General features: G+C 35.9%; 2 protein-coding genes across 2 annotated transcripts; one reads left to right on the forward strand and one right to left on the reverse strand.

The window, feature by feature from the left end:
- The first annotated feature begins 12863 nt into the window (after window positions 1–12863).
- LOC121728777 (DNA-(apurinic or apyrimidinic site) endonuclease-like) lies at window positions 12864–18313 on the forward strand. The gene is made up of 6 exons (XM_042117049.1): window positions 12864–13049; window positions 13874–14630; window positions 14721–14879; window positions 15650–16216; window positions 16297–16477; window positions 18133–18313. The coding sequence occupies exons 1-6, from the start codon at window positions 13023–13025 to the stop codon at window positions 18272–18274; spliced, it is 1833 nt and encodes a 610-aa protein (XP_041972983.1). The 5' UTR covers window positions 12864–13022; the 3' UTR covers window positions 18275–18313.
- A 51-nt stretch (window positions 18314–18364) lies between these two features.
- LOC121728778 (histone PARylation factor 1) lies at window positions 18365–22015 on the reverse strand. The gene is made up of 5 exons (XM_042117050.1): window positions 21264–22015; window positions 20533–20681; window positions 19937–20166; window positions 19192–19445; window positions 18365–18903 (listed from the first exon to the last, which is right to left on the reverse strand). The coding sequence occupies exons 1-5, from the start codon at window positions 21903–21905 to the stop codon at window positions 18856–18858; spliced, it is 1323 nt and encodes a 440-aa protein (XP_041972984.1). The 5' UTR covers window positions 21906–22015; the 3' UTR covers window positions 18365–18855.
- Between the last annotated feature and the right edge of the window lie 5427 nt (window positions 22016–27442).

The following is a 27442-nucleotide window of genomic DNA, read 5'->3' on the forward strand; positions in this document are numbered from 1 at the left end:
ACCTTTATATTTATCACCTTAATTAAGCCCGGTCGCACATTATCCGAAATTTCTGATTAGAAAAATTCGGACGCCCGGCGGAACGCACTCTGTTCATACATTTTGTTGTAGACCCATAATACTAAAAGAATTTGTATGAGCGGGGCGGGGCGTCCGAATTTTTGTGATCAGAAATTCGGATAATGTGCGGCCGGACTAAAAGGGACATATTATCTTATTTTAACTAATAGTATATTATATTATAGCTAATATAATATAACTACTATAATATAGAGTGACTTTAAAACTAGAGGAAGGTTTATATTTATATAACATAATAATTTGTTTTACAGATTCCCTCAAGATCCTCTAAAAAAAGGGGAAATGAAATTAATTGGGCGTGTTGGTTGGAATCCCAAGAAAAATTCAACAATATGTAGCAAACATTTCATTGAAAATTTTTAAAGAAAAAGTAGAATAAATACTGTTTTGGTTAAAGGAGCTATCCCAACTTAATTTGTGCCAGTAAGTTTGACATACTGTTGCACTTGTTACTGAAGCAATTATTAAAAATAAGCAATTATAAGCAATTATTGCTTTTTAGTTCATTTAAGATTATACCTAAATGAACTAAAAAGTATTAAATAATCCTTATTCTGTACCAGTCCTAAGTATATAAGTTGTAGTTATACCTATTCTGTCAGAAAACTGGCGATTAGGTTAGCTGGTACCGATTGCAAAATAATGAAGATTGAGAACAGAATTAATACTGAGTACAGAATAAGAATTGTCATTACCTTGGAAGTCGGTTTTAATTTTTTGTTTAAAAAATGATAATTTTACTCTTTTTAGCTGTCCTTAAGGTTTTCTATACCTAGAGTTGGTGTTTTAAAATATCAAAATCAAAATTGCTTTATTTCTGAACAAATCTAAAATAAAATATATTTTCAGAATACATGGTGCCTTCCACCGGTTCGGGAACTAAGCCGACGAGAAGAACCGTAAGAAACTCGCACGGAGCCCACTTTTTACCAAAAAAAGGGAGAAAAAAAATAATCTTTTAAAATAAAATTTACAATGCTGTAACTAAAAATTATACAATGTAAACATAGATAGATACATAATAATTGTAAGTCATGTAGAAGTAGCCTTGCAAGCAGTAATTCAGCATTCCCAAGATGTGCCATCGTTTATGAAATCATTGACCTTATAATAGGCTTTGGCACAAAACGTTCTTTGACTACTTTTTTGGTATATATATGGTCCCAGAAAACGTTCAAAATCGAAAGATTTTGAACGTTTTCTGGGACCATATGGAGCCCACTTTTTACCAAAAAAAGGGAGAAAAAAAATAATCTTTTAAAATAAAATTTACAATGCTGTAACTAAAAATTATACAATGTAAACATAGATAGATACATAATAATTGTTAGTCATGTAGAAGTAGCCTTGCAAGCAGTAATTCAGCATTCCCAAGATGTGCCATCGTTTATGAAATCATTGACCTTATAATAGGCTTTGGCACAAAACGTTCTTTGACTACTTTTTTGGTATATATATGGTCCCATTTGAATATCAAGGAGTCACCTCGATTTCTCATGGTTTCCATCACCAGACCACCACTTTTGTGAACATGATACCTACTCGGAACAATACAATGTACAACAAAAGAAAAAATTTGAAAATCAGTTCATAAACGGCGGAGTAATCGTTGAACATACATTAAAAATATATCCACAGCCGAACGTCTAGACTCCTCCTGTTTGGAAGTCGGTTAAAAATAATTATAATAAAAAATATTATGATATTTTATGATATGTATTTAATTTAAGAATAAAATACAATATACTATGTGTGTTGTTTACTTTCAACGTTTACTTTCAATGTAAAGACTGATTTACCAAATAGATTTTACCTGAGTAATAAATAAGTAACTTTATAATGTGTAATGTGTATATTTACCCCTATAAGAACCGCATGTCATAACATATCCGACGATCCAAAAGAAAATGTGTATCTACTTTTCAATCGTCACCTTTTTTTGCCAATTAAAATTTATGATACCTAATTTGAAATACAAATCTGTCAAAGTTGCATATTATTTATTTCTTATAGAAACTCAGGTAAAATAACTCGAACGGACTAAACTATCGATAGCAAAATACTATAAGTACTATCGATAGTAAAATATACATCACTAGCACACGCACACATTGACAGATCGAAAATGGTCACGCATTTTTGGGTTGTCAGGTGGTCTTTACGACAGTATATATTAAGTCTATGGTCGCATTCATATCGACGTAATTAAAAATATATATTCCCCTACAATAATATTCAACTTTAGTGAGTATGAATTACAGCCTAAATTTGCTTGTTTATTGAAAGGCCAATCTAATGCCTTGCCCCTTGGGGAATAACCCTAACTTGGGGAATAAAATAATAATAATAAAAATGTTAAATTTGGTGTTACAAACTACAAAATGAATATAAATTAAGTTTAATGTTCTAAGATTGAGTAAATCGGGAGTTTATACCCTAAAATCGTTTTATCGGTATTTGTTTGCCAAAATCGGGAGATCTACCGATAAATCGGTAACTTTTACAACCAATTTTTACCTACCAATAAAAAAATTTTTACCTGCCTGCCAATAAAACGCTTAAACACTTTCTAAACTCGAAGCCTATATATATATATATATATATATATATATATATATATATATATATATATATATATATATATATATATATATATATCGTCGCCTTAGTGGTGAAGAGAGCTAAGCCACGCTTTTGACGAATTTGAGTTAAGAGCACTATCATACTCAGCTTTAAACGTAGATTCTTGTGGTGAAGAGATCTAAGTGATAGCTCAGTTAGAAGTCCGTTTTTCATTCAGACGTGAAAGGAGTTAATTGAAACAAGGAACAAAAATTCAAGTGGTAAATGAATGTTAGCAGCTTATAATTATTCACCATTATTTAGTCGTATCTTAAAATTCGTACATGAAATTAGTAGTGAAAAGAGTTATGCCACATACCATTTTTAACCGCTTACCAATGTACAATTTCTGGCAACACTCTAGATATGACATAGCGCCTTTTTTGACAGCATTGACAAGTGACATTCTAGTTGTTCATGGTTTTTCGCTCCGCGGAAACCGCGTGGTTGGACTTTACCTGGAAGCGAAAGAGAAGTATGAAAAGGCAGTGAAAGAGGCTCAAGTAGCGAGCTGGAAGGAGTTTTGCCGAAAACAGGATAGGGAGGGGGTCTGGGAGGGCATCTACAGAGTGCTGAACAGAGTGAGAGGGCGGGAGGAGGATCTGCCCCTAACAAGGGGCAGTGAGACCCTCGACGCCCGAAGCTCCGCAGAACTGTTGGCGGAGACCTTCTACCCCGCGGACCTGGAAAGTGATGAAAGTGAGGAACATCGACGGACGCGCCGGCGTGCGGAGTCCTTGGACTCCGAACCGCCGACGGGCCCGGACGACCCTCCTTTCATTATGGAGGAGTTGAAGAGAGCCGTAAGGTCCTTCAACCCCAAAAAGGCCCCCGGAACGGACGGTCTCACGTCCGACATCTGCCAGCACGCTGTAGATTGTAACCCGGAATGGTTCCTTGCCCTGCTGAATAAGTGCCTCACTGTCGGCTACTTTCCCGGAAAGTGGAAGCAGGCGACAGTGGTGGTGCTGAGAAAGCCAGGCAAGGAATCATACCGGGTACCAAAAGCCTATCGACCGATCGGCCTCCTTCCTGTACTCGGAAAAATCTTCGAGAAGATGCTGGTCGCCCGACTTAGGTTCTACCTGTTGCCCAAAATAAGCCCGAACCAGTATGGTTTCATGCCCCAAAGGAGCACCGAAGACGCCCTCTATAGGTTAGTGAACCACATCAGAAAGCTGAGGGAGGAGAAGAAAATTTCTGTTGTGGTATCACTGGACATAGAGGGGGCCTTCGATAGTGCTTGGTGGCCAGCCATAAAGGTTCGGTTGGCTGAAGTTGGGTGTCCGGGGAACCTGAGGCGGGTGTTCAGTAGCTACTTGAGCGGAAGAAGAGTGAATGTGAGATATGCTGGAGTGGAGGTTGGCAGGGGGACTGACAAGGGGTGCGTACAGGGGTCCATCGGTGGACCGATCCTGTGGAACCTCTTGTTGGACCCCTTGCTAATTTTGTTAGAGGAGATGGAGGTCTTTAATCAGGCTTTTGCCGACGATATTGTGATAGTATTTGAGGGAAAGACAGCTTTAGAGATAGCGCAGAAAGCCAATAGGGTGTTGGACAAAATAAAAGAATGGGGTATGGCAAATAAGCTTAATTTTGCACCACACAAAACATGCGCTATGATCTCCACCAGGAAGCTGAAATTTGATACACCTAGACTCACGATGGGGGGTGTGGATATTAAATATTTTAATTCGATTAAGGTTTTAGGGCTTACCATCGACAGCGGACTAACATTCAGTGAACATGTCGGCAACGTATGCCAAAAAGCTATCGCAAGATACAAGCAGCTAGCCAAAGCCGTTCGAGTAAGCTGGGGGCTTAACCCCCAAATAGTTAGGATTATTTATACTGCGGTCATAGAACCGACTATTCTGTATGCATCAGCAGCGTGGGCACCCACCGTGGAAAAGATGGGGGTCCAAAAAAGGCTCAACTCCGTCCAACGGGGTTTTGCCCAGAAGATCTGCAGAGCATATCGAACCGTCTCCCTGAACTCTGCAATGCTGTTGGCTGGGATACTCCCTCTTGACCTCAGAATACTCGAAGCATCGAGGCTTTATGAGGCCAAAAAGGGAGTACCACACCCGGCACTAAGAGACAGGGAGGTGGAGCGAATGGCTCCTGCGATTGAGGACCCACATCCGGCAGAGCAGGTAGAGCTGAGGTTCGGGTTGGTAGATGAAGACTCATATGCAGACGTGGTTAACAGCCACGTCCATAGGATATATACGGATGGCAGCAAGATTGAGGGTCGAGTTGGAGCCGCACTCTCCGTATGGAAGGGTGAGGCCGAGACAAAGGCCGTCAAGCTTGCATTGCCGCCGTATTGCACCGTCTACCAAGCCGAACTTCTAGCGCTCCAAAGAGCAGTAACTATAGCCTGAAAGAGTGGACTGGCGAAGGTCGGAATCCTCAGCGATTCCAGATCGGCTCTCCAGGCTGTCACTTTTAGTTCCCCTCATCCCCTGGCAGTGCAAACAAGGGCGGCCCTCCGAAAAGCTGCATTGCAGAGGCGGGAGGTCTCCTTGTTTTGGATCAAGGCGCACGTAGGGTTGAGAGGGAATGAGAGAGTTGACGAATTAGCCAAGAAGGCCGCGCTGGGATTGAGGAGGAAACCCGACTACGATCTGTGTCCTGTTTCATTCGTCAAGCGTATCTTAAGAGAGGATACGATTGAGGAATGGGACAGGAGATACGAAGTGGGAGGGACGGCTGGAGTCACGAAGCTCTTCTTCCCAAGCGCTGCCGCTGCGTACAAAATAGTCAAAAAGATAGACATCACACACTACACCACACAGATTCTGACTGGACACGGCGGATTCGCCTTCTACTTGCACAGATTCAAGTTGAAGGAGGATCCGTCGTGCCTGTGTCAGCCAGGAGTTGAGGAGACGGTTCCTCACCTGTTACTCGACTGCCCAATTTTTGCTAGCAATAGATATGATATTGAACAGAAATTGGGCACATCGATGACAGGTGAGAATCTGCCATCCATCCTGGGGGGAAAAAAGCGGGACATATTCCTAGCTTTTTGCAGGAAGATTGTGGGTGCAGTATGTAAGAAAAACAGTGATATTCTGTGTGATAAAAGTTAGGTTCTAGTTTAATGGTTAGCTGTGATATAAGGGTAGTTTTACATTTGTGCCGTTGTTTTATCTTTGACATTGTTGCTGTATAATATTGAAAATGTGGATTGAAATTTTATTTTTGGTAATTTTTATTTACAATTTGTACTTATCACATTGGAATTTTATTAATCAGAAATTTATTAAATGGAACATATGGAAAATTGTAAGAAACTGATTATTGGAACCATATTGTATGAAGGATAATTTTACATAGGCTATAATATGAAAAATCGAAAAGAAAAAGGAAATTGTATAAGAGTGACAAGAATCACGAAATTATATTTTAATGTAATAGCTATCTAAGAAATCAGTAAATAAGACTAAAATAAATAAAAAGGAATAGAAGGAAAAGAAAAAAGAAATTAAAGAATAATAACAAGCCCTAATAATGTTAGGGGGGTGGGAATAAAAAAAAAAAAATACCTTGACTTACCTTACCTTACCTTACCTTAATTTTCTCTTTTAAGTGAACTGTAGTTCTTTGAGAAATAAATTCTTTAAACCGAAACAATAAAATTATTGTTTCATCAGACAATAACAACGAAATAAATTTGCTATCTCTCTTCACAAATATTGCACTTTCATACCAGATTTGTAAATATTTTTCGTTGTGAATACATAGTAAGAAGCTTAGATTCGTTCACTTTTCTGAAGTGTGTAATACTTTATTTTTTGTAAATATGTGGTGAAGAGAGCTAACCAAAATATTCTCAATAACTTGAAAATTAATGTATGAGCTCACATAAATCAAAGTTCAATAATTTTAATACATACATGTTTACGTTCTCTCAAAATTTTGTGAGAATCGGCATATAAATGGAGGAGATAGAACAAAAACAAATTTTTAGTAGGTACTTAATTGTTTCAATTGTCTTTATCTTTGATTCAATTAGGTGTGGAATAGCTCACTTCACTACTAAGGCGACGATATATATATATATATATATATATATATATATATATATACATATATATATATATATATATATATATATATATATATATATATTTAAATAGCGGTTTGTTTTTTGATCCGTGCGTTACCGTTCGCTTTTTAGATATTTTGTTAAAATTTTTATAAGTATTATATTATAATAATAATTATTATTAGAGAGTATTAAAAGTCTTGAATAACTATACATTGAGCGGTATTTATTCGAACAGAGTTTCACCTTACACGTCTCAAAGTTATTTACAGCAAAGAGAATATAATCACTACGTTATTTAAAGAATGAATCAATCAATGCAATATGGCTGGCTTTTATACCATTTTACACAAAAGAAACGAACTGCCGTTGACAATTCAAATATAGTAAAATAATTAAAAATGGCTAAGAATAAGTTAAATACATTGTTCTAAATATTAATTAATGTACTTCCCATATTTAAGATAATTATTTACTTTGTGGCGGTACCCACAATTCGCCTAACATTTCTGCATCGCGCTATCGAAGTTTTCTGAGCGCGTCAGTATATATACGACAGCTGAAATGTTTCACGTGTGCTTCGGCCTGACCGGACATTCTACCTCGCTCGGTCGGAAGATCTTCCTTTGGCCTCCACGCACATATTCCCACATTGGTGACCCTCGAAAGAACACGCCTCCTTAGGCATCATCATCACTCCCCGCCCCTCCGCACCGCGCCAGCCAGCATCGCCTCATCGGGTACCTCGTCCACTAGCCGCAATGTACCGCGGCCTGGGCGACTCCGCATCGGCATCAACGGGCTTTCTCACTACATCGACCGGTCAACAAGCAGAGCACATCTCTCCTGGTCAGCACGTAGCATCCGCCCCGCATGGCAGCTATCCGACTCACTGGATCCCGTGCAGCAGCTTACAGTTCCGACTCACTGGGACTCACTGGCATTGGTGACTCAAGCGACAAGACTTCAAGATTCGACCTCCGGTCTTCGGGGGGAGTGATGTGGCGGTACCCACAATTCGCCTAACATTTCTGCATCGCGCTATCGAAGTTTTCTGAGCGCGTCAGTATATATTATACGACAGCTGAGATGTATCACGTGGGCTCCGGCCTGACCGAGCATAACACCTCGCTCGGTCGGAAGATCTTCCTTTGGCCACTACGCATTATTCCCACAACTTAAATATGAGAAGAGGAAGTTATAACTGAAGTAAATAATCCTCCCGCCATTTATAACTAACTATTTGTCAAAATCAAATGCCTTACTTATTACTACTTATTTAAAATATAATAATTACTTATTAAAATTATATATAGTGACTAACATAATATACCGATTTAAATAAATAAATATAATATCATATAGCTTGTCCTTTGACATCCGCTAACATTATGGATAAACGCCATAATTCAGAAGAATTATTTTCGGTTTCGGCAAAACGTCCACGTCATAACAGTGAAGTTATAGACAATTTAATTTTACAGATTAATAACATTCAGAATTATTTAAGTAACTTTTTGCCCAGTGAAAATGCCGTGCAGGACAATAGTCCAGATGCAGACATACTGGACGCTAACATCAGCGGTGAGTTATTTGAAAATTTTAATTTTGAAGATGAAAATGTGCATGAAATACCTGGCTCTGCCGAATTAAATCAGCCTCAGTTAATACCTGTATCTGAGCCTTCGTTTCCTATGCCGGTTTCTACTATAGTTAAGGAACCAAATATACAAAGAGCTTCGCTAAGTCATATTGAAAAGCTAAAATCATTGCAGCATTTTCAAACCGATAATTGGTCGGAAGTACGATATTCAGACGTACAAAAATTGTATTGTGCAAATCCTGGTTTCGTAGAATTGGATTGTAATGACGAGTTAAAACCGTATGAATCATCTTTAAATTTATCGTATACAGAACGTGGTTTCGCAGCCATTTCATTAGCCATCCTCAAACAAAATGAGGCATTGGAACAAGTAATTAAAGATTTTGTTTCGTGGTTAAGTTCATTGCAAGTTACTGACGCGAAGTCAGTAGAATCTAAAATTTGCGAACTTTTTACGCAAGGGGAGTTTAGTAAAATCTCAAACGATCTTTTGCAGATGGCATGTGGCCATCGAGCCGATATTATACAGCAGCGCAGAGACGATTTATTGAAATCGGTTAAAAATAAATTTGTTAAATCTACCCTCCGAAAAATACCCCCAACTTGTGAAAGTTTATTTAATAAAACCGATTCTTCGGCTGTTATTGATAAAAATGGAGGTAGTAGTAAAGTTTTTTGGCCTCAAAAATCTGATAAAATCTTTTTCCGAAAATTTTTACAACACTGTACCTGCGCAAGGTCAGAACCTACTCCCACTGCCGCACAGTGGAATAAATTTTGGATACAATCATAATTATATACCGTCACAAAATATTGCACCTTTTAATTCTATTATGCAACCTGCGCAAAGGGGTGCCAAACCAACCGATTTTTAATAATTTTCCACGTCTTCCTACGCAAGGAAGGAATTTTCGTCCCAGAGGTCCTCGTCCCTCAGGGAGCGGTCTACAAGCCAATAAAACATATCATACCGCCTCTCGTCGAGACGGAAACGAAAAAGAGAAATACTGACTAATTCAGAGCCCGTCAACTACAACTATTCCCAAACAGATGGGTAAAGTTAGGAGCGGATCCATACAGTTTAATAATCATGGGCTACAGAATTCGGTTCAAAATAAAACCTCTCCTTCATTTTACCAACATATAAAATTTTTTAGACCATCCGCTCCAAACTATTTCTTCCAAAGAAATGGGGTTGACCATAATTTACCAAGGCAACCTGTTTCAAATAATAATATACCTGCCATAAAGTCTGGCGACAGCTTCCAAGGTATTCGCGTCTTTAACAAATTGGCTAGCTCAGATATTACGAGAGCAGGGAATACACCTAATCGTGTACTTGGACGAATTTTTAATTGTTCGCCAGTTAGACGTAAAGATGTTGCGCAAACATATAAATCTAACTTCGACTTTATTAATTTACCTCGGTTAGACAGTAACCTGGTTAAAGTCTGCCCTAGATCCTCAGCAAACCTTACTGGTTTTGGGCAGGATGTGGGACCCGATCCGCAATCTAGAATGGTTACCAACAGACAAAACTCTGCGCATAAAATAGATATGTTTAGAAATATGTCAATTAAAGATGGCCAATTTAAAAATACAGTTTTCAAGTCATCTCAATTTCGTCAACTCACAAAGGAGCCATTAATAAAAAAGAAGAAGAGTCCTTGTGTCACGAGAGGTCGCCTAGACTATTAAAATCTTTTAGATTTTTGTCAAAAGATACGGGACATGCCTCCAAAGAAATTATTCCCTGTGCCGATGCCGGCACTTCTGGAAATTCAATAGTGGGTTCGAAACCTACCGATTTAATCTCCGATTCATCTCAATCCGGTGTCTCATTACTTAGCCACCGGTACATTAGGTTCGGAATGGCGAACTCAAATAGACAACCTGCGTATGATAGTAACTTAGTGGACTCGCGAGCATTCAAACCACAAAGAGATGATGGTGATTCTCAAAATTTTTCAAAATTTAATTTCACATCGAGTAAAAACCACTATGTCAGTGCAGTTAGACTACATAACAACTCTTGCGTTTCTAAAAAACGAAGACTCTCAATCCCAATCTCTGTTGAGTCTGTCACATCAAATAGTTGCTTTCCTGGATCGACACAATGTCAATCTATCACTTCACCATCTGTCCAGCCGGTACAATGTGGAAGCAGATCGGTTGTCGAGACAAAAATTGACCCCATAAATATGGCATCCTCTGCATCCGATCACCTAGATAATTTTCAGAAAAACTGTATTGCTGGTGATAGATCTATTTGCCCCTCAGTCAGCCAATGTAGTCCCTCGGTATCCGAGCCTAGATTTAATGGGCTATCAGGCGGAAATTCACGACCCATTAAGTCGTCTTTGGAACTATCCCCTGGACTGGGAATTCTCACCCCCTTTTCTCATGCCTCGGGTACTTTCGCATTTAAACAACGCACAGGGGAGCTATCTAATTATAGCACCAAAATGGGTGAAGGCCAGCCGCCTTCTAGCCAGCCGAGCTCTAGAAGCTCCGTTCACGATTCTAAATCTAGACAAAGTCCTTGTCGATCTAACAATCAATCAACTGTCTCCACGAGTACAGAACAGGGTAATGGAAGTTTAAAAATGTGGGGGTGGACCCAGACACTAAAAGGCTGGACACCAAGCACAAGTTTATTCAATATTAGACAAGTTTATTCAAAGTCACTAAGCAGAACACTTAAGTCTTTACAGAAAGCCTTATTTATATAAGGCTTTCTGCAAAGACTTAAATGTTCTGCTATCTAAAAAGAGTGAAATTATTATTTTTAACAAAAACATATTAAAACCAACTTCCAAGTAAAAACATTACTTATTATTAAATGAACTAAAAAGAATTAAATAATTGTAATTCTTTAGTAGTGCCTCTTTCAGAATTTGCTGAAGCCTCAACTATTTCTGCATACAATCTTCATGCTTTTGAATTCGGTACCACCTCAGAATCGTGAATTCCATGACAAAATACTTTGGGACTGGTAGTTTAGTTAATTTAATTAATTTATTTATTTATTTAATGCAGGCATCTTGGTTTTTTTAATTCTTAATAATTTTCTACTTAATATTAAATTAATAATATCTACCTCCTATAATATTCAAATTTCTACCTTGGTACGCTAAGTACCAATTATATAATATTTTAAAATAATAAAAGGATTTTCACAAAATCACTCATCAAACGACAGTGTATTGATCAAAGGCATCTGTCTCGACCTAAAAGACTATAAAAAGTACTAAATAGGTTCAAAATACGATGATGCGTGGTGTGAGTGAAGTGATGATGATGACGAATAATCTAATATGCTTAGTAGCATATGCTTTAAGTTCTTCAAACAACACCGAAACCCCCAAACATCTTCAAGGAGGTTGGAGTTTTGTTCGCCGCCTTCGAACCATGGTATAATATCTTGGTGCAAAATCTTACTTTTTGGTAAGATTTACTTGGAATACTTCATTATTTATCCAAAATCACTATAAATTTCCATTAGAAATACTTACTTCAGATTATGAATCGAAATCACAATATCATCCAGATAAATATGCGGTTTTAGTATAAATAGCGAGGAATTCCCTCAATTACTTATGGATCCCCTCATGAAGTCACCTTTTTTATGAACATGGTACCAAATTCGGATAAAACCCGATACAATAGCGAAAAAATCTTAAAAATCGGTCCACAATCGGCGAAGTGATCGTTGAACATACAAAAAATATATAAACAGACGAACATAATATAACCTCCTGCTTTATGAAAGTCGGTTAGACTTAGAAAAATACAAATAAAAAATCGGTCAAGTGCAAGTCGGACTCGCGCACGAAGAGTTCCGTACCGCTACATAGCAAAAATAGGCCAACAATTGTGATTTTTGTATGGGAGCCCCCCTTAATTTTTAATTTTATTTTAATATTATCATTAATTATTAAAGTTCACATATAATTAAGGCCTTGGTGAAAATTTCAAGTGCCTACCTGTTGCCGTTATTGATAAAGAGCAAAAAGCCATAAAATCACGTTTATTGTATGGGGCCCGCGTGGTGCAATTGTGCTATGACGTCACACCGTAACCGGGCGCCCGCGTCGGACAGTTACAACTTGTTTTGCTTATAAATCGTAAACTAATTAACGTATCCAAGTAATTTTTCACTAGTATTTATTATTTTGACAGAGAATATGGACTGCTAATAATCAAAATTACGTAACATTCTCCATTCTGTGACTCGGCTATTCGGATAACTTCAATTTATATTTTGTCACCAACGGCTACATTCATTCCATACCCTTTGCTGCAGCTAGCGCCACTCTTGGAGGATTTTTCAACTGTTATAATTTACTGCGTACAGCTGGACACTTTTTCAAATATCCCCCATATAGTTCTCCTCCACGATCTACCTCCATATATGCTCCATACAGTTTGGCAAGTTGGCCCTTGAGTGACATTTCACATAAAAAAATTATATTTGGCGGCAAAATATCGATGTATCACTGTCAAGTGTCAATAAGTCATTTTACCGGCAAAATTTACGATTTTGTGTAGCAATTTGTTTCGCAGTTTCGCAATTTAAGTAAATTTACAAAATCGTTTGCAGGACACTCAAAAACTAACAAATAATTGTATTTGTTTTAAAATAATTGTAACAATAAAATGGCTCCAAGGACTACAAAAGCAAAGGTATGTAAACCAAACCTCACTAAAATTCATTTAATGGCAAAATTTTCTATTACTAATGATATACTTACACCTGATTTATTATGATAAAACAATAAATTACAGACCAAATAATTTTTCATGTAATTTTGTAAAGCATGTTCACAAGTCACAACTTATGTTTACATCCGTTAAATTCTAACCACTCAAATTCGTTTATGTCGCGTGTCGATATAAATCCCCTGAAACTATCTACCTAGGTTGGCAGTTTTACGGAGTGTAGATCGACACGATCAAGCAATTAGTAGTAGCTACTACGAATCTATAGTTGTAATTGTGTAGCTCATTGAAAAATTATACACATTTAAATTTATGTTATCAATTTTAATTGCCGATTTAGATTGATCCAGTGAGTGTCAGATACTTGATGCTGGCCTGGATAAAACAATATTCATACAGCTTCAAAACATATTATTTTCATTCAGCTTCTAGATGCCGATTGCACAATTAATAAGTGTTTACATTGCAAAGCCTGCACCAAAATCGAATTCTGCTGTGCCACTTTCAACTTTTTATGTTATTTGTGCTATTCTTGCTAAGCTTACTTTTAGATTAATACCTCAATAGAGGGTCCATAAGATTAACACACACACAGATACAATAGATTTTTAATTGTTATGCGGCAGGCGGCTGCCTCTTGGGGATTGATGGGTTAATGTAATTACTTTAAAAAAATTGTAACTAACTGTTATATATAATTATCAGTTCTTTATTTGGAATCTTACCAAAAAGACAGTTCAAAATATAATCTAGGTAATAAAATTTTAACCTCAAACATTAAATTCCAGAAAAACACTGAAGTTCAACCGATAGAGAGTGAGGCTCCAAAGAAAGGAAGGGGGAAAACAAAGGTGGAAAAGGTAGTGGAATCCAATGTTGAAAATGAACTCAACGAAGAAAATGTTGAGATTTCTGAAAAAAAGACTAAAAGAGGAAAAAGACCTGCCGTTAAAGAAAATGGTACAGTTGAAGCTTCTGCTCCAGCACCAAAAAAGGGTAGGAAGAAAAATGTTGAAAATGAGACAAAAGATAATGATAATTCTAAAGAGTCAACACAAGCTGATGAAAATGGGGAGGAAGAAGTATTGACCAATGGTGATTCTGATGCAGTTGTTAGCAAAGGCCAAAAGGTCCAATCCAAGAAAGTTACAAAGTCTAAAGAACCCGCTAAGGCTAAGAAAACAACTAAACAAGTTGAAGATAAAGAAGCTGAACAAAAACCGAAAGGAAGAGGAAGAAAACCAAAAGCTGAGGATATTGAAGATTTAGAACAAAATAAAGATGACGAAGAAGAAAAACCAGAACCAGCAGCTAAAGGTAGGAGAAAGGGTAAATTGGCACAAGCAAAATCAGAAGAGACTGAAGAAGAAAATACAGAAGACAAGATAGAACCAGAACCAAAAAAGAAGGAAACCAAAGGCCGTAAAAATGTTACTAAGAAAGTTCCATCTAAACAAGAATCTGAAGATGAAGTTGAGTCAAAAGAGGAGACATCAGCTGAAAGTAATAATGATACAAAAAATGCCTTAAAAGAAACAGAGCAAGGTAAACATTTTATTTTATGTAATCAAAAGATATTCTGTGGTTTTCATGTTGTGTGTTCATGTCAATTTTATTTTGCATTTTGTGTTTCAGTTAAGGAGGATTCTGATGCAAAGGAGGAAGAAAGCGCACCTGAAGTGAAGCAAACAAAAGGCAAGAGAGGTCAAAAGAAAACAGTGGAAAAGAAAACGGGTGCTGAAGAGGAGCAAGACAATGGCGAGCCTGCCACCAAACGCAGGCGCAAGGTTGATGGTAAATAATTATGTTCATTTATATTTTAATTATTATTAATATTTTTTTATGTTGTTGACAATAATTGTTTCCTGTGAGTCCTGGTTTAAGTGTGTTCCTTTATTATGATAAATAAAAGTTTTCCAAAATTTTATGCTTAGTTATTTATTTTTTTAACCTTATATTATTTTTATATTGGCAATAAAATATTTATATATTTATTCTTTTGTATAAATATATAAATTAACTAACATTAGTTATTAACTTATTATAGAAAGTACACTTTTGCTTGGGGCTTGTACAGAAAGAGAATAGATAAGAATTTAAATGATAATATTATGCAATATTGGTATTTAGTTAACATAATATACAGTACTTTTTTTTTCACAATAATTATTAAGCCGCTTTAAGGTTTTATTTATAAGAAAAGAGTAAGCGTGGGACTATCATTATAACTTGAGAAAAAGCATGTGACACACTTATTTCTTTCTTAAAGTAAAATTACTTCTCTATTATTAAATCTACCGATTTCTATCTGTTAACTAAATTTGCTTTTTGGGATCAGTCAGGGGAAATCATTAAAGATTTAGTAAATTATTGATTCAAATAAGTAATTACAATTGAATTGTAAGCTAATTGAGAAATATTATAAAGACTGACACCATACTTATCATAAATCAAACCAAAACTGTTTACTATAATTACACTTTTAATTTGAACGAGTTTAACTTTCATGATTGAGATAAAATAAATATAACATTTTAAATTATAATCCCTACAAATATTTTCAGCTACTGAGGAAAAGAAACCTGTAATGGTAAAATCAGTAACCGATTATGAGTCAATAGATTTTACTAATACTTCTAAAAATGCACAGGGTAAAGAGTGGAATTTTAAAATATGTACGTGGAACGTGGACGGAATTAGGGCGTGGTTGAGCAAGGGCGGATTGGATTACATAAAATACGAGAAACCCGACATACTTTGTTTGCAAGAAACCAAGTGTTCGCAGGAAAAATTGCCGACAGAAATAACTAACTTGCCCGGCTACCACGCGTACTGGCTATGCAGCGACAAGGATGGGTACGCCGGAGTCGGGGTTTACACGACAAAGCTGGCCATGAACGTCCAATACGGTCTCCAGAACGAGGAGCTGGACAGCGAAGGTCGCATCATCACTGCCGAATACGAGTTGTTCTATTTGATATGCACGTACGTTCCGAACGCCGGTAGGAAACTAGTCACCCTCCCTAAAAGACTGAAGTGGAACGAGGAATTCCGCAGACATGTACAGATGTTAGACAAGAAAAAACCAGTGATAATATGTGGAGACATGAATGTAGCTCACAATGAAATAGGTATGTTTCAGGCATTGTTAATGGTATTTAATGTCGTATTTGTACATTCAGAAAATTTATTCAAATTATATTTTCTACAGATTTGAAAAATCCAAAAACAAATAAGAAGAATGCTGGTTTCACAGAGGAAGAAAGAGCGGGAATGACAGACTTATTGGGAGATGGTTTCGTGGACGTCTACCGCCACTACTATCCTGACAAGGCTGGTGCTTATACATTTTGGACTTATATGAGTAACAGCCGAGCAAAAAACGTTGGATGGTAGGTTAAATTTTTACAACCTTTAAATATGATTCTATTATTGAGTTGTGATGTTAGTATAATGTTCACAAAGCTATACGTATACCTGATATTTCGTCCTCAATATACCAATACTTAATTAGTACTGCCATATGGGCCGTTTATGGGACGTTTACACTCAGCCCTTGCCACTGCTCCTGCCGCTGTCGGAAATATTGCCTCAAATACTTCTGCGGCATTATAGAGGCGAGTGGGTGGTCACACTCAGCCCTCATACTCTTTTACGTAACGACTCGCAACGATGGCGGATATCGAAACTGTTGCGGCGACAGCATTGTCTGCTGAGTACCTATATAAAACTATATGCATATTTTAAAAAGAAATCAAAACAGATCGAATCGAAGACGCCGTCGTCGTAGTAAAGGGAAATTGTGGATGAGGGAAATTCATACGGCACTGGCGGCAAGTGAGCGAGAGAGCTGAATGTAAACACTCACTCGTGCTCGCGCTGCCCGTCCTTTGACTTCCGCCCGAAAAACCGACACTCGAGGGAGCGCCGGGCAATGGCAGCGGCATGAGCAGTGGCAGCGCGAGTCGCCTATTTACATATTCACGCTGCCCGCTTCCCTGTCCAACAGGGCTGAGTGTAAATGTATTAGGTCGCCAGGAGTGCGGCAGCAGAGCGACTTCGATACAATTTTTTTTTTTTGACAAATAGTTTAAACCAACTTCCAAGGTAAAAACAATATTCTTAAAATGATCTAAAAGGTATGAAATAATTCTTATTCTTCATTAGTGCCTGTTTCAAAATTCGACTAAACCTCAACGAATTCTGTACTCAATTTTCATTTGTTTGAAGTTGTTACCAGTATATCCTACACATCCAATAATTGGGTCATAATGTGATGATGACCGATGCATGGTATAATTATGTTGGTTAAAATTATGGCCAATACATCAATCAAATTGATGTATTAGATTATGCTGTCTGTTGTATAAACAACGCCAAAATCCCCGAACCAGTATCTATAAGGATTCAAAAGTTCTGTTCGGTACCTTCGGATCCAGGGTATAACCTGGTGCGAAATCTTACTTTTTGGTAGCATTTACCTCGAATGCTTCAGAAAAAAAATATGTATATATGCAGATGCAGACGAACATATAACCTCATTTTTGGAAGTCGGTTAAAAAGAGAAGCGCGACAGCCGCGCGACTCTCTTTTGGCAGCAGTCGTGCTGCTGCTGCACTACTGGTGACTTAATGTGAAGGCAGCCTTAAGGTTCCGCGCTGGGCGACACTACGCGACGCGACGCGACACTTCACGTTCCATAGAACTGACGTTTTGTGCACGAAGCGTCACGTGGACCGTGGTGCGGCGCTTCTTACGATTTCATACACAATATAATATGGCTATCGTATCATCGCTTTAGTGCAGTCTTGCCTTTAACCCATACCTATTGTAATTTCCTCGCTACATCTACGGCGTAAGCAGTGTTTGTTTTGTTCTATAGTTTTATTTAAACAAGATGACATAAAGCTGAATGCATAGATATTTTTGGAGACATTAGAGTTTTATTAACTTTGAATGGACTGAGATTTTTATAAACCTAAACTCTCTGTAAAAAAAAAACTCATGATCCGAAAACGTGATATTTGTATGTATAATTTTTTTTCAGGCGACTGGATTACTTCATTGTATCACAACGACTGTTGCCATCTATCTGTGACAGTGTTATAAGAGACAAAGTGTATGGCAGTGACCATTGTCCTCTATCATTGTTTTTACATCTTACAAGTGCGGACAAACCTAAAGAGTAATAAGAAAAGGACAACATTTTTTAATTTTTCAATACCGACTTAAATTTAGATTTTTAATTGGGATTTAAATAAAAGCATTATTTTCATTAACATTATTTTTTTTAATGTAACGAGACCTCTTTTTCACACGTTTGAAATTATAATACTGTCAAACATTACATTTCAAATGTTTAGGATGTATCAATAAGCAAAACAAATAACAACATTTACTCATAACAAATAAAACAAATAACTTATTTCTCATTAAATAAACCAATTGGAACCCGCTTATAAGGGATGTATTCAATGGGGACTATCATAGTATAATTTGCCACTAGAGGCATTAGTGTCACGTGAATTTGTGTCATAAAATCTACAAAATAATCAATAAAAAAAATCCTTATGTATAGCTGTTGTGAAGTGTCATGTGAAAGTATGGATTACCTATTTGGCAATGAATGTGTATTAAAAAAATGTTGATACCGATATCTAATAAAGTCGCCTTACATGGGCCATGGCTATATCTCTGGAACATAGTCAACAGTGGCGCCAACTGGTGAGCAAAAACCGATAGTCCCCATTGCAAAAATTAAAAAAAAAACTTACAAAATGCTTAACTTAACACCCTTACGACGTCGCTCGAGATGTACCTATAACAATATAGCAAATTCATAAACGTCATGCCTGTAAAGTGTAAACATGTATTGTTGGCCGAGCTTAGGGCTCCCACACACAACTGCGAATTCGCATCTCGTAATAAACAAAACTCGTAATAAAAAATATGACATTACGATGCGAATTCGCAGATAAGTGTGGAAGCCCTTAGAGCCTGTCCAGATGAGGCGATTTACGCGCGTACTCGAAATACTAGCGCTACTTACTTGCTTATTATGAGTTTAAAATAATTACAGATAAATATTAATACAAATTCCTGTTACCTGAATGATTTTTTTGAAAGCATCTCTTTTAAGTAATGAGTAAGCAACCTCTAAGCATTTTAGAGCATTCGATTGGAGTTCCTTAAGACCCGAGCAGAACAGAGCAATGCCAGCTTCGAGTCCAGTGCCAAAGTCGCATTCGTCTACAGCTATACTTGCGTATGTTATGATTGGTTGAATCTCTGCTAATACTTTATCTTTTTCATCTTGTGTTTTAGCATCTTTGAGTTTCTTGAACATTTCTTTTATTTTTACTAAAAAAAATTGCACATTATTGAAACACTCTTTGTTTGATGTGTTGGAAAAGCCACTCGGACTTGACAGAAGTGACTAAAATATTATGGACAAGCTAGCCTAAAAGGAAAATAATAATAATATATATCAATAATAATAGCCTGCAGTAAACAATAATTTTTATAAATATGAGGGAGAATTATGATCCTCGATACCTCAAATATCATTTATTTCATATCTAGTAAGGCCTCAGAGAAATCTTATGTCATATTAAATTTGTATTGTATTTGCCGAGTCAGTGGGAGGGCCCAAAAAGATAATGCTAAATTCATTTGTCACAGTTTTGGTCAAATTAATTTATTGATTACATATTATTATGCTGTCATCTCTGAAGTTCCTCATATCTATAAAAGAGATGGCATAATATTTTAACATTACGGTTATTATGTTGCTGCGAAATTCGAGACAGCTGACTGAATAAGCTGATGTAGGACAAATATGTAGATCATACCATCCTTTTCCACCAGAGGTCTATATCCAACTTGCGTTTCCTTGTTGTATGGAACCACAATACCAGCACCATGGAAGGTTCTACAAGCAATTTGTTTCTGGCGCTTCTTCATGTCATATTCTTCAATTGTATATTTATGTTGCTCAGCCCAAGACTTAACTTTATTTATCAGTTTTTGGGAAGCCATTTTGGTGAATGGCGATTTAATGGTTTCATGTTGTAGATACCAGCTAAAAATATGAAAGAAATACGTTGTTTATTAATGAAATTTTATGTTATACAATTTTTTACTAGGGAAACAAAATGTACTTTTACTATAGTTTGTGCGTTATAAGATGATATGGGTGACAGTTTTCATATTCCTTGCTACGGGTTCTTTTTACAAACAAACAAAAAAAAAACAAATGTAATAAATTATATTCCATCTGCAAAAACAAATGTATCCTATAATTATAAATGAATAAAAATGAAATGTTGCACGCACAAACTATAATTCATAATTAGTATTATTTTAATAGTACAAACCCTACTCATAAAAATATTATTATATAGTCTAATGTCATTAGGAAATAAAATCTTATCTTTAAAAAACTTACTAAACCGCTCCAAATATATTTTCTGATATTGGTGTAATAATACAGTCTTTTGCACTGTCATTTTTGGCCAAAAACACTGGCTTTTCTTTAGGATCATCTCGAAAATAGCCAATGTGGAATTGACTAGTGCCCTTCTTTTTTAGAACAGACTAAAACATACTAAAAAAATTAACATGTCTATAGAGTGTAGTCTGAAATGCTTTCAGTAAGCTTCATGAAATCATATCCTGCTGGCAGATTTTTTTGTCAAACAAGGAGACAACCAAATTATAGCTCATGCAGGGATGCTTCAGGAAAGTGTGTTAGGTCCTAATCTATATCTTAGTGGTATCTTGATCAACACCTTTACTGAAGACAACAGCCTTAATGATCATCAAACATAAGCATTTATTAATATCACAGAATAGCTAAGGACGCCATTTTCAGTCTCTAGTGTGGTGACATAATTGGGGTACATTTCTGTGGACCTGTTTTTGAGAACCTTGTGACAGCATTGGGCGACATGTGGTCAACTGAGCAACTGTTGCTGATAATATACTAGTTAAAGGAAAATCTGTTATGATGCAAGAGTGAAATGAAATATAAACAGTTCAGGAGTTGACTCCAATTTCCAATCATTCTAAAAAGCATCCTAATTTCACAAAATAATAAATCTAATTATAGGACTTTATCCAAACAGATGATTGATGTGGAAGAACAATTATTAAAAATAACTAAGGTTTAATATTTACCTGAAATTCTGGAGGGTCATAATAAAATCTCCAATGAGTTAAATACATATCCTTGCACAACATTTTTGGTAACTTTCCCATGAGAAAATCAAATGGCCCAATTAATTGTAAATTTACACTATCTAAGATATTTTCAATTGGCTTGGACTCCTTTTTGGCTTCTTTTTTTAAACATTCGAAAAATTTAAAGAAATCATCAGGCATTTCGACCAGAAAAAGTTCCTTTAGTATTATAGGATCTGTGTGTTTATGGTAATAAGAAAAGTTGCATTCTTCTTCTGAACTATCTTCATCATTATTAGATTCTGCACCAGAAACGACTGTATCTTGTGTATCTGATGCTGCGTTTGACGTACCTGATGATTTCTCATCTTGGCTGACCTCATCAGACTTTGATGTTTCTGGTGCTTTATCCAAGTTATTTGGAGTTTCTGCTTTTGGAGAATCAGCGGACTTTCCTTTTAAAGTCTTTTGAACTTTATTAAAAGGCAAAAAACGATGCATGTTGTGCTTCTTCACTGTTTTTGATGGTGGTGGATGTTTGTATTTTTTATGATGTTCCTCATTTTTTTGATAGCACATTTCACCATATTTACAAATAACTCTTGGGTCCTGGTTGTATTTTTCACGTTCATCGGACATTCTCCCTTTTTAATAAGGTTATTGCGGTTTCTGCAATAGGAATTAAAAATTACCTAGGTATTTCGAAATACAATATTATACTAGTAATCTGTGTTCGAAATTCACAAATATGAAATGAAATAAGAATGCCGATTGCTGAATGCTCTAATCTAAATAATTTAAAATTCGAACATCTAATTCTACTTCTTTTCCTAGGGCCTAGGCCAGTGTTGCCACACCGAATTTTAGAAAATCAATAGCCATCATGCCAAAAATTAGTAGAATTATATAGGTAGATGTTAGAAACTTAGAACCAAAAATTGGTAGATCTACCACCCTCATATTATCAGTAATTTTTTTAGCAATTTCTGTTTAATATTGCTTCAACATTGCTTTCAATTTTATTCTTTTTATGGAATTGTCTCGCATTGAATGCACGTATGTGTGTACACACGTATTACATAATATTATTTATTATGTATTATTACGTATTGAATATTTATTGCTTAGTGGTTTAGTATAAATCCGCCTTTTCGTTCCAAAATGTTAAACGTTCCGGTTCGCGAAAAGAACAAATGTATTGTTGTCACCACTCTTGTAATGTTTTGGACCGTTCACAGACTAATCTGCGTTCCGGAAGTGAGCGGACGGCTAAACAGCTGCAGCCTGCAGCTCGTCTAGTAGCGCCCGTAGCGGTCCGTTTTTGTTTTTAAATGATAATTGCTGAAGAAAGTACTGTGCCAAGATAACTCAATTTATACCAAAATGCTATTCGAGGAGTCGGTAACTTTTATTATTTGTATTTTGTACGTGAACAATGATATGTTGAAAAATAGGTAGATTTGATATTGAAGTTGGTAGGTAGAAGAAAGGTGAAATAGACCGTAGATCTACCACAAAGTTGGTAGATGTGACAACACTGGCCTAGGCACAGACGATTGACGAAGAGATACTACGTAGAGTTCGACAAGGCCATTGACTTTTATAAGGACAAGGCTGTTTATGAACGTGGCGAGAAAAGGAACTAACGCTTCTATCATACAAAAACGTCATTTTTGACAGTTCTCCTTTACCAGCAGCGCACATTGACTGACATTGACACATTCAATTAAAGCCTTTTCGAACTGTATGGCCTAGGAGTGGGCGTTATTTGATATTTCACGTCACTATACTCCACTCGGGCTAGCTTGTCGCTAGCGGTCGTTGACTCTCTGTCAAAAAATTGTCATTTTCCATATAAAACCACAATAAACAATAATAATAATAATAATAATAATCATTTATTGCAGGCAATAAACCCATATAAAATATATAAAATTAAATTATTAAATTAAATTAAAAGTTAAAATTAAATAGTACATAAACATTGTGAATTTTAAATAATAATACATATGAAATAAAATGCTACAAAAATATCGTTTAAAAATAATTCTAAAAGTCATTTCTGGTTTCTGTCGCGATGTACCGATAACCAGTAGGCTGGAAACGAGTTCTCCGGACACCCGGCACACACACCGAGAATTTCGTTCCTAGAACATCGCACGCGGGCCCAGAATTCCGCAACTCGTGCCCTAACAACGGCGAAGTAATCGGGAACTCTGGCGTCGGCAAACATGCCCGAAGCACTGCAGTATCTAGGCAGTTTCATAAGAATGCGGTATGCGTTATTATACTGCACCCTGATGCTACTCCTTACAGATTTAGAGCAGTTGCTCCAAAGCTGACACGTATACAGGCATTGACAGTATGCCCTGAACAGTGTCAGCCTTGCCTCAGCGCTGCAACGTGCAAAACGGCGCGCGAGCATGTTACACCGAACGGCCATTGCCCGTCTCTCACGACCAATGTCTTCATTGTCAGACAGATTCTCGGTCAAAATTTGTCCCAGGTATCGGAAACGCTCGACTCGCTGCACTACTTCTCCATCTAAATAAATCGGCGGGACCCTCTCCGGACCCTTGTCAGCCCTAAACACCATCATCTGCGTCTTAGCAACATTGTATTTGAGGCCATGGCTTCTAGCATAGGTCTCACAAATGCCGAGAAGACGTCTTAAGCCTCTGATTGAGGGGCTCAGAAGCACCATATCGTCAGCATAGCTCAAATAATTAATTACATAATATCTGACACTTCATTGTCAATCGCGGTTTATATGGAAAATGACAAGTTTTTGACAGGGAGTCAATGACCGCTAGCGACAAGTTAGCCCGAGTGGAGTGGGTATAGTAAAGTATCAGTTACACGGTCGTCAACGGCGGTTGACGACCACGCAAAATGTATGAAAAACTTTGGTCGACAACACGTTGACAACAGCATAGACATAATATAATGCTAAAGACCAACAAAGAGTGCAAGAGAGAAGAAAATCCTTTATGGAATTATAACAAGATGAAAAGAGAGAGGCAGTCTAATGAAAATTGTAACAACTTTTATTTGACAGGTCGTCAAAAGTCGTCAATCGTTTTTATGCCCTTTCGGTATTTGCAATTTATTATTTAAATCGTATGTTATTTTCAACAAATACTATTATATATAACAATAATAACTTGTGCTGTGAGTGATTGCAGTGTAAATCATAGGAATAATCCTGAAAAATATACATTTCACCCGTAATTAATCTTCATGTCCTAATTGCTACGATGTGTTTATTTTTGCTATATTCTGGTCTTTAGTTCTCTATTTCAAATAAAATATTGTGAATCCTCCCTTTTACTTTCATATTTTGCGTAACTAAAGATGCTATTGTTCCTATATTACACAAATTTTGAAGAAAAATTTTTCATCAAAATTTCTTACATATACGCTAGTGCTTGAATCAAATTTATCGATATGCTTATCGATATTTTACAATAACATAAATTTAAAATAAAAATCATTTACCTTTATATTTATCACCTTAAGCCCGGCCGCACATTATCTGAAATTTCTGATCAGAAAAATTCGGACGCCCGGCGGAACGCACTCTGTTCATACATTTTGTTGTAGACCCATCATACTAAAAGAATTTCTGACGTGTCAAAATGTATGAGCGGGGCGGGGCGTCCGAATTTTTGTGATCAGAAATTCGGAAAATGTGCGGCCGGATTAAAAAGGACATATTATCTTATTTTAACTAATATCATATAATATAGTATAATATAGCTAATATAATATAACTACTATAGTATAGAGTGACTCTAAAACTAGAGGAAGGTTTATATTTATATATCATAACCATTTGGTTTACAGATTCCTTCAAGATCCTCTAATAAGAGGAAAATGGCTGAAATTAATTGGGCGTGTTGGTTGGAATCCCAAGAAAAATTCAACACTATGTAGGCAAACATTTCATTGAAAATTTTTAAAGAAAAATTAGAATAAATACTATTTTGGTTAAAGGAGCTATCCCAACTTTATTTGTGCCAGTAAGTTTGACATACTGTTGCACTTGTTACTGAAGCAATTATAAGCAATTAATGCTTTTTAGTTCATTTAAGATTATACTTATATGAACTAAAAAGTATTAAATAATCCTTATTCTGTACTCAGTCTTCATAATTTTGAAGTCGGTACCAGTCCTAAGTATATAAGTTGCTGTTATACCTATTCTGTCAGAGAACTGGCGATTAGGTTAGCTGGTACCGATTGCAAAATAATGAAGATTGAGAACAGAATTAATACTGAGTACAGAATAAGAATTATTTAATACTTTTTAGTTCATTTAAGTATAATATTACTATTGTCATTGCCTTGGAAGTCGGTTTTAATTTTTTGTTTAAAAATAATAATTTTACTCATTTTAGCTGTCCTTAACGTTTTCTATACTTACAGTTGGTGTTTTAAAAAATCAAAATCAAAATTGCTTTATTTCTGAACAAATCTAAAATAAAATATATTTTCAGAATACATGGTGCCTACCACCGGTTCGGTAACTAAGCCGACGAGAAGAACCGGCGTAAGAAACTCGCACGCCCACTTTTTAGCAAAAAAAGTGAGAAAAAAAATAATCTTTTAAAACAAAATTTACAATGCTGTAACTAAAAATTATACAATGTAAACATAGATAGATACATAATAATTGTAAGTCATGTAGAAGTAGCCTTGCAAGCAGTCATTCAGCATTCTACTCCCAAGATGTGCCATCAATTATGAAATCATTTTGGCTTTGGCACAAAACGTTCTTTGACTACTTTTTTAAATTTATTAATCGAAAGATTTTGAACGTTTTCTGGGACCATATGTTCCCATTTGAATAATTTTAATAATTGTAAATTTGACTGACATTTTTATTGGATTGACATTTTTATTTAATTTATTATTATAATCAATAAATAATTATTGTATAACTTGATTATATGACCACAATGTATAGCACAGAATTGTAAAAATGACACTGACATTATAACTTCTTTTTTTTTTTTTTTTTTTTCTTTTTGTTATTTAAATCGTTTTAGACGATGAATTTAATTTAATTACTGTATGCATTGCTAATTTTAATATTTTTTAATTGACATGTTTAAAAATACGATATTATATGCCTTAACTTATAAATTTGATTATTAATTGTGTAGTGATTATGACAATGTAATAATTATTATGGAACTAATGTTACTATCTTGAGTCTTGACCAATGTTCATATTTTAATGTTTGCATGTCGAGAAAATCGACCAAAATATGTGAGACACTGTAAAATTGTACCATCTTATGACCATATTTTTGCAAATAAAGATTATTATTATTATTATTATTATTAATATCAAGGAGTCACTTCGATTTCTCATTGTTTCCATCACCAGACCACCACTTTTGTGAACATGATACCTACTCGGAACAATACAATGTACAGCAAAAGAAAAAATTTGAAAATCGGTTCATAAACGGCGGAGTAATCGTTGAACATACATAAAAATATATCCACAGGCGAACGTCTAGACTCCTCCTGTTTGGAAGTCGGTTCAAAATAATTGTAATAAAATATTATGATAAATATCATAATATTTTATTACAATTATTATAAAATTATAATATGTATTTAATTTAAGAATAAAATATAATATACTATGTGTGTTGTTTACTTTCAACGTTTACTTTCAATGTAAGGACTGATTTACCAGATAGATTTTACCTGAGTAATAAATAAGTAACTTTATAATGTGTTAAGTGTAAATTATTTACCCCTATAAGAACCTCATGTCATAACATATCCGACGATTGAAAAATCATTCCAAAAGAAAATGTGTATCTACTTTTCAATCGTCACCTTTTTTTGCCAATTAAAATTTATGATACCTAATTTGAAATACAAATCTATCAAAGTTGCATATTATTTATTTCTTATAGAAACTCAGGTAAAATAACTCGAACGGACTAAACTATCGATAGCAAAATACTATACTATCGATAGTAAAATATACATCACTAGCACACGCACACATTGACAGATCAAAAATGGTCACGCATTTTCGAGTTGTCAGGTGGTCTTTACGACAGTATATATTATGTCTATGGACAACAGTGTGACTGGCAACGCGCATACTATTTTTTGTTGTTGACGACCGCCGTTGACGACTGTGTATCA

Source organism: Aricia agestis, chromosome 7 (genome assembly GCF_905147365.1).
Source record: "Aricia agestis chromosome 7, ilAriAges1.1, whole genome shotgun sequence".
Classification (NCBI taxonomy): Eukaryota; Metazoa; Arthropoda; class Insecta; order Lepidoptera; family Lycaenidae; genus Aricia; species Aricia agestis.

Excerpts from the sequence above, each read along its gene's own strand:
- LOC121728777 (XM_042117049.1), top strand. The coding sequence starts at position 13,023 with ATGGCTCCAAGGACTACAAAAGCAAAG. Across the intron at positions 14,631-14,720 it reads CTTAAAAGAAACAGAGCAAG|TTAAGGAGGATTCTGATGCA; the intron begins GTAAACATTTTA and ends TTTGTGTTTCAG. Across the intron at positions 14,880-15,649 it reads ACGCAGGCGCAAGGTTGATG|CTACTGAGGAAAAGAAACCT; the intron begins GTAAATAATTAT and ends AAATATTTTCAG.
- LOC121728778 (XM_042117050.1), bottom strand. The coding sequence starts at position 21,905 with ATGTCCGATGAACGTGAAAAATACAACCAGGACCCAAGAGTTATTTGT. Across the intron at positions 20,682-21,263 it reads ATGACCCTCCAGAATTTCAG|TCTGTTCTAAAAAAGAAGGG; the intron begins GTAAATATTAAA and ends AGTATGTTTTAG. Across the intron at positions 20,167-20,532 it reads AATATATTTGGAGCGGTTTA|CTGGTATCTACAACATGAAA; the intron begins GTAAGTTTTTTA and ends TCATATTTTTAG.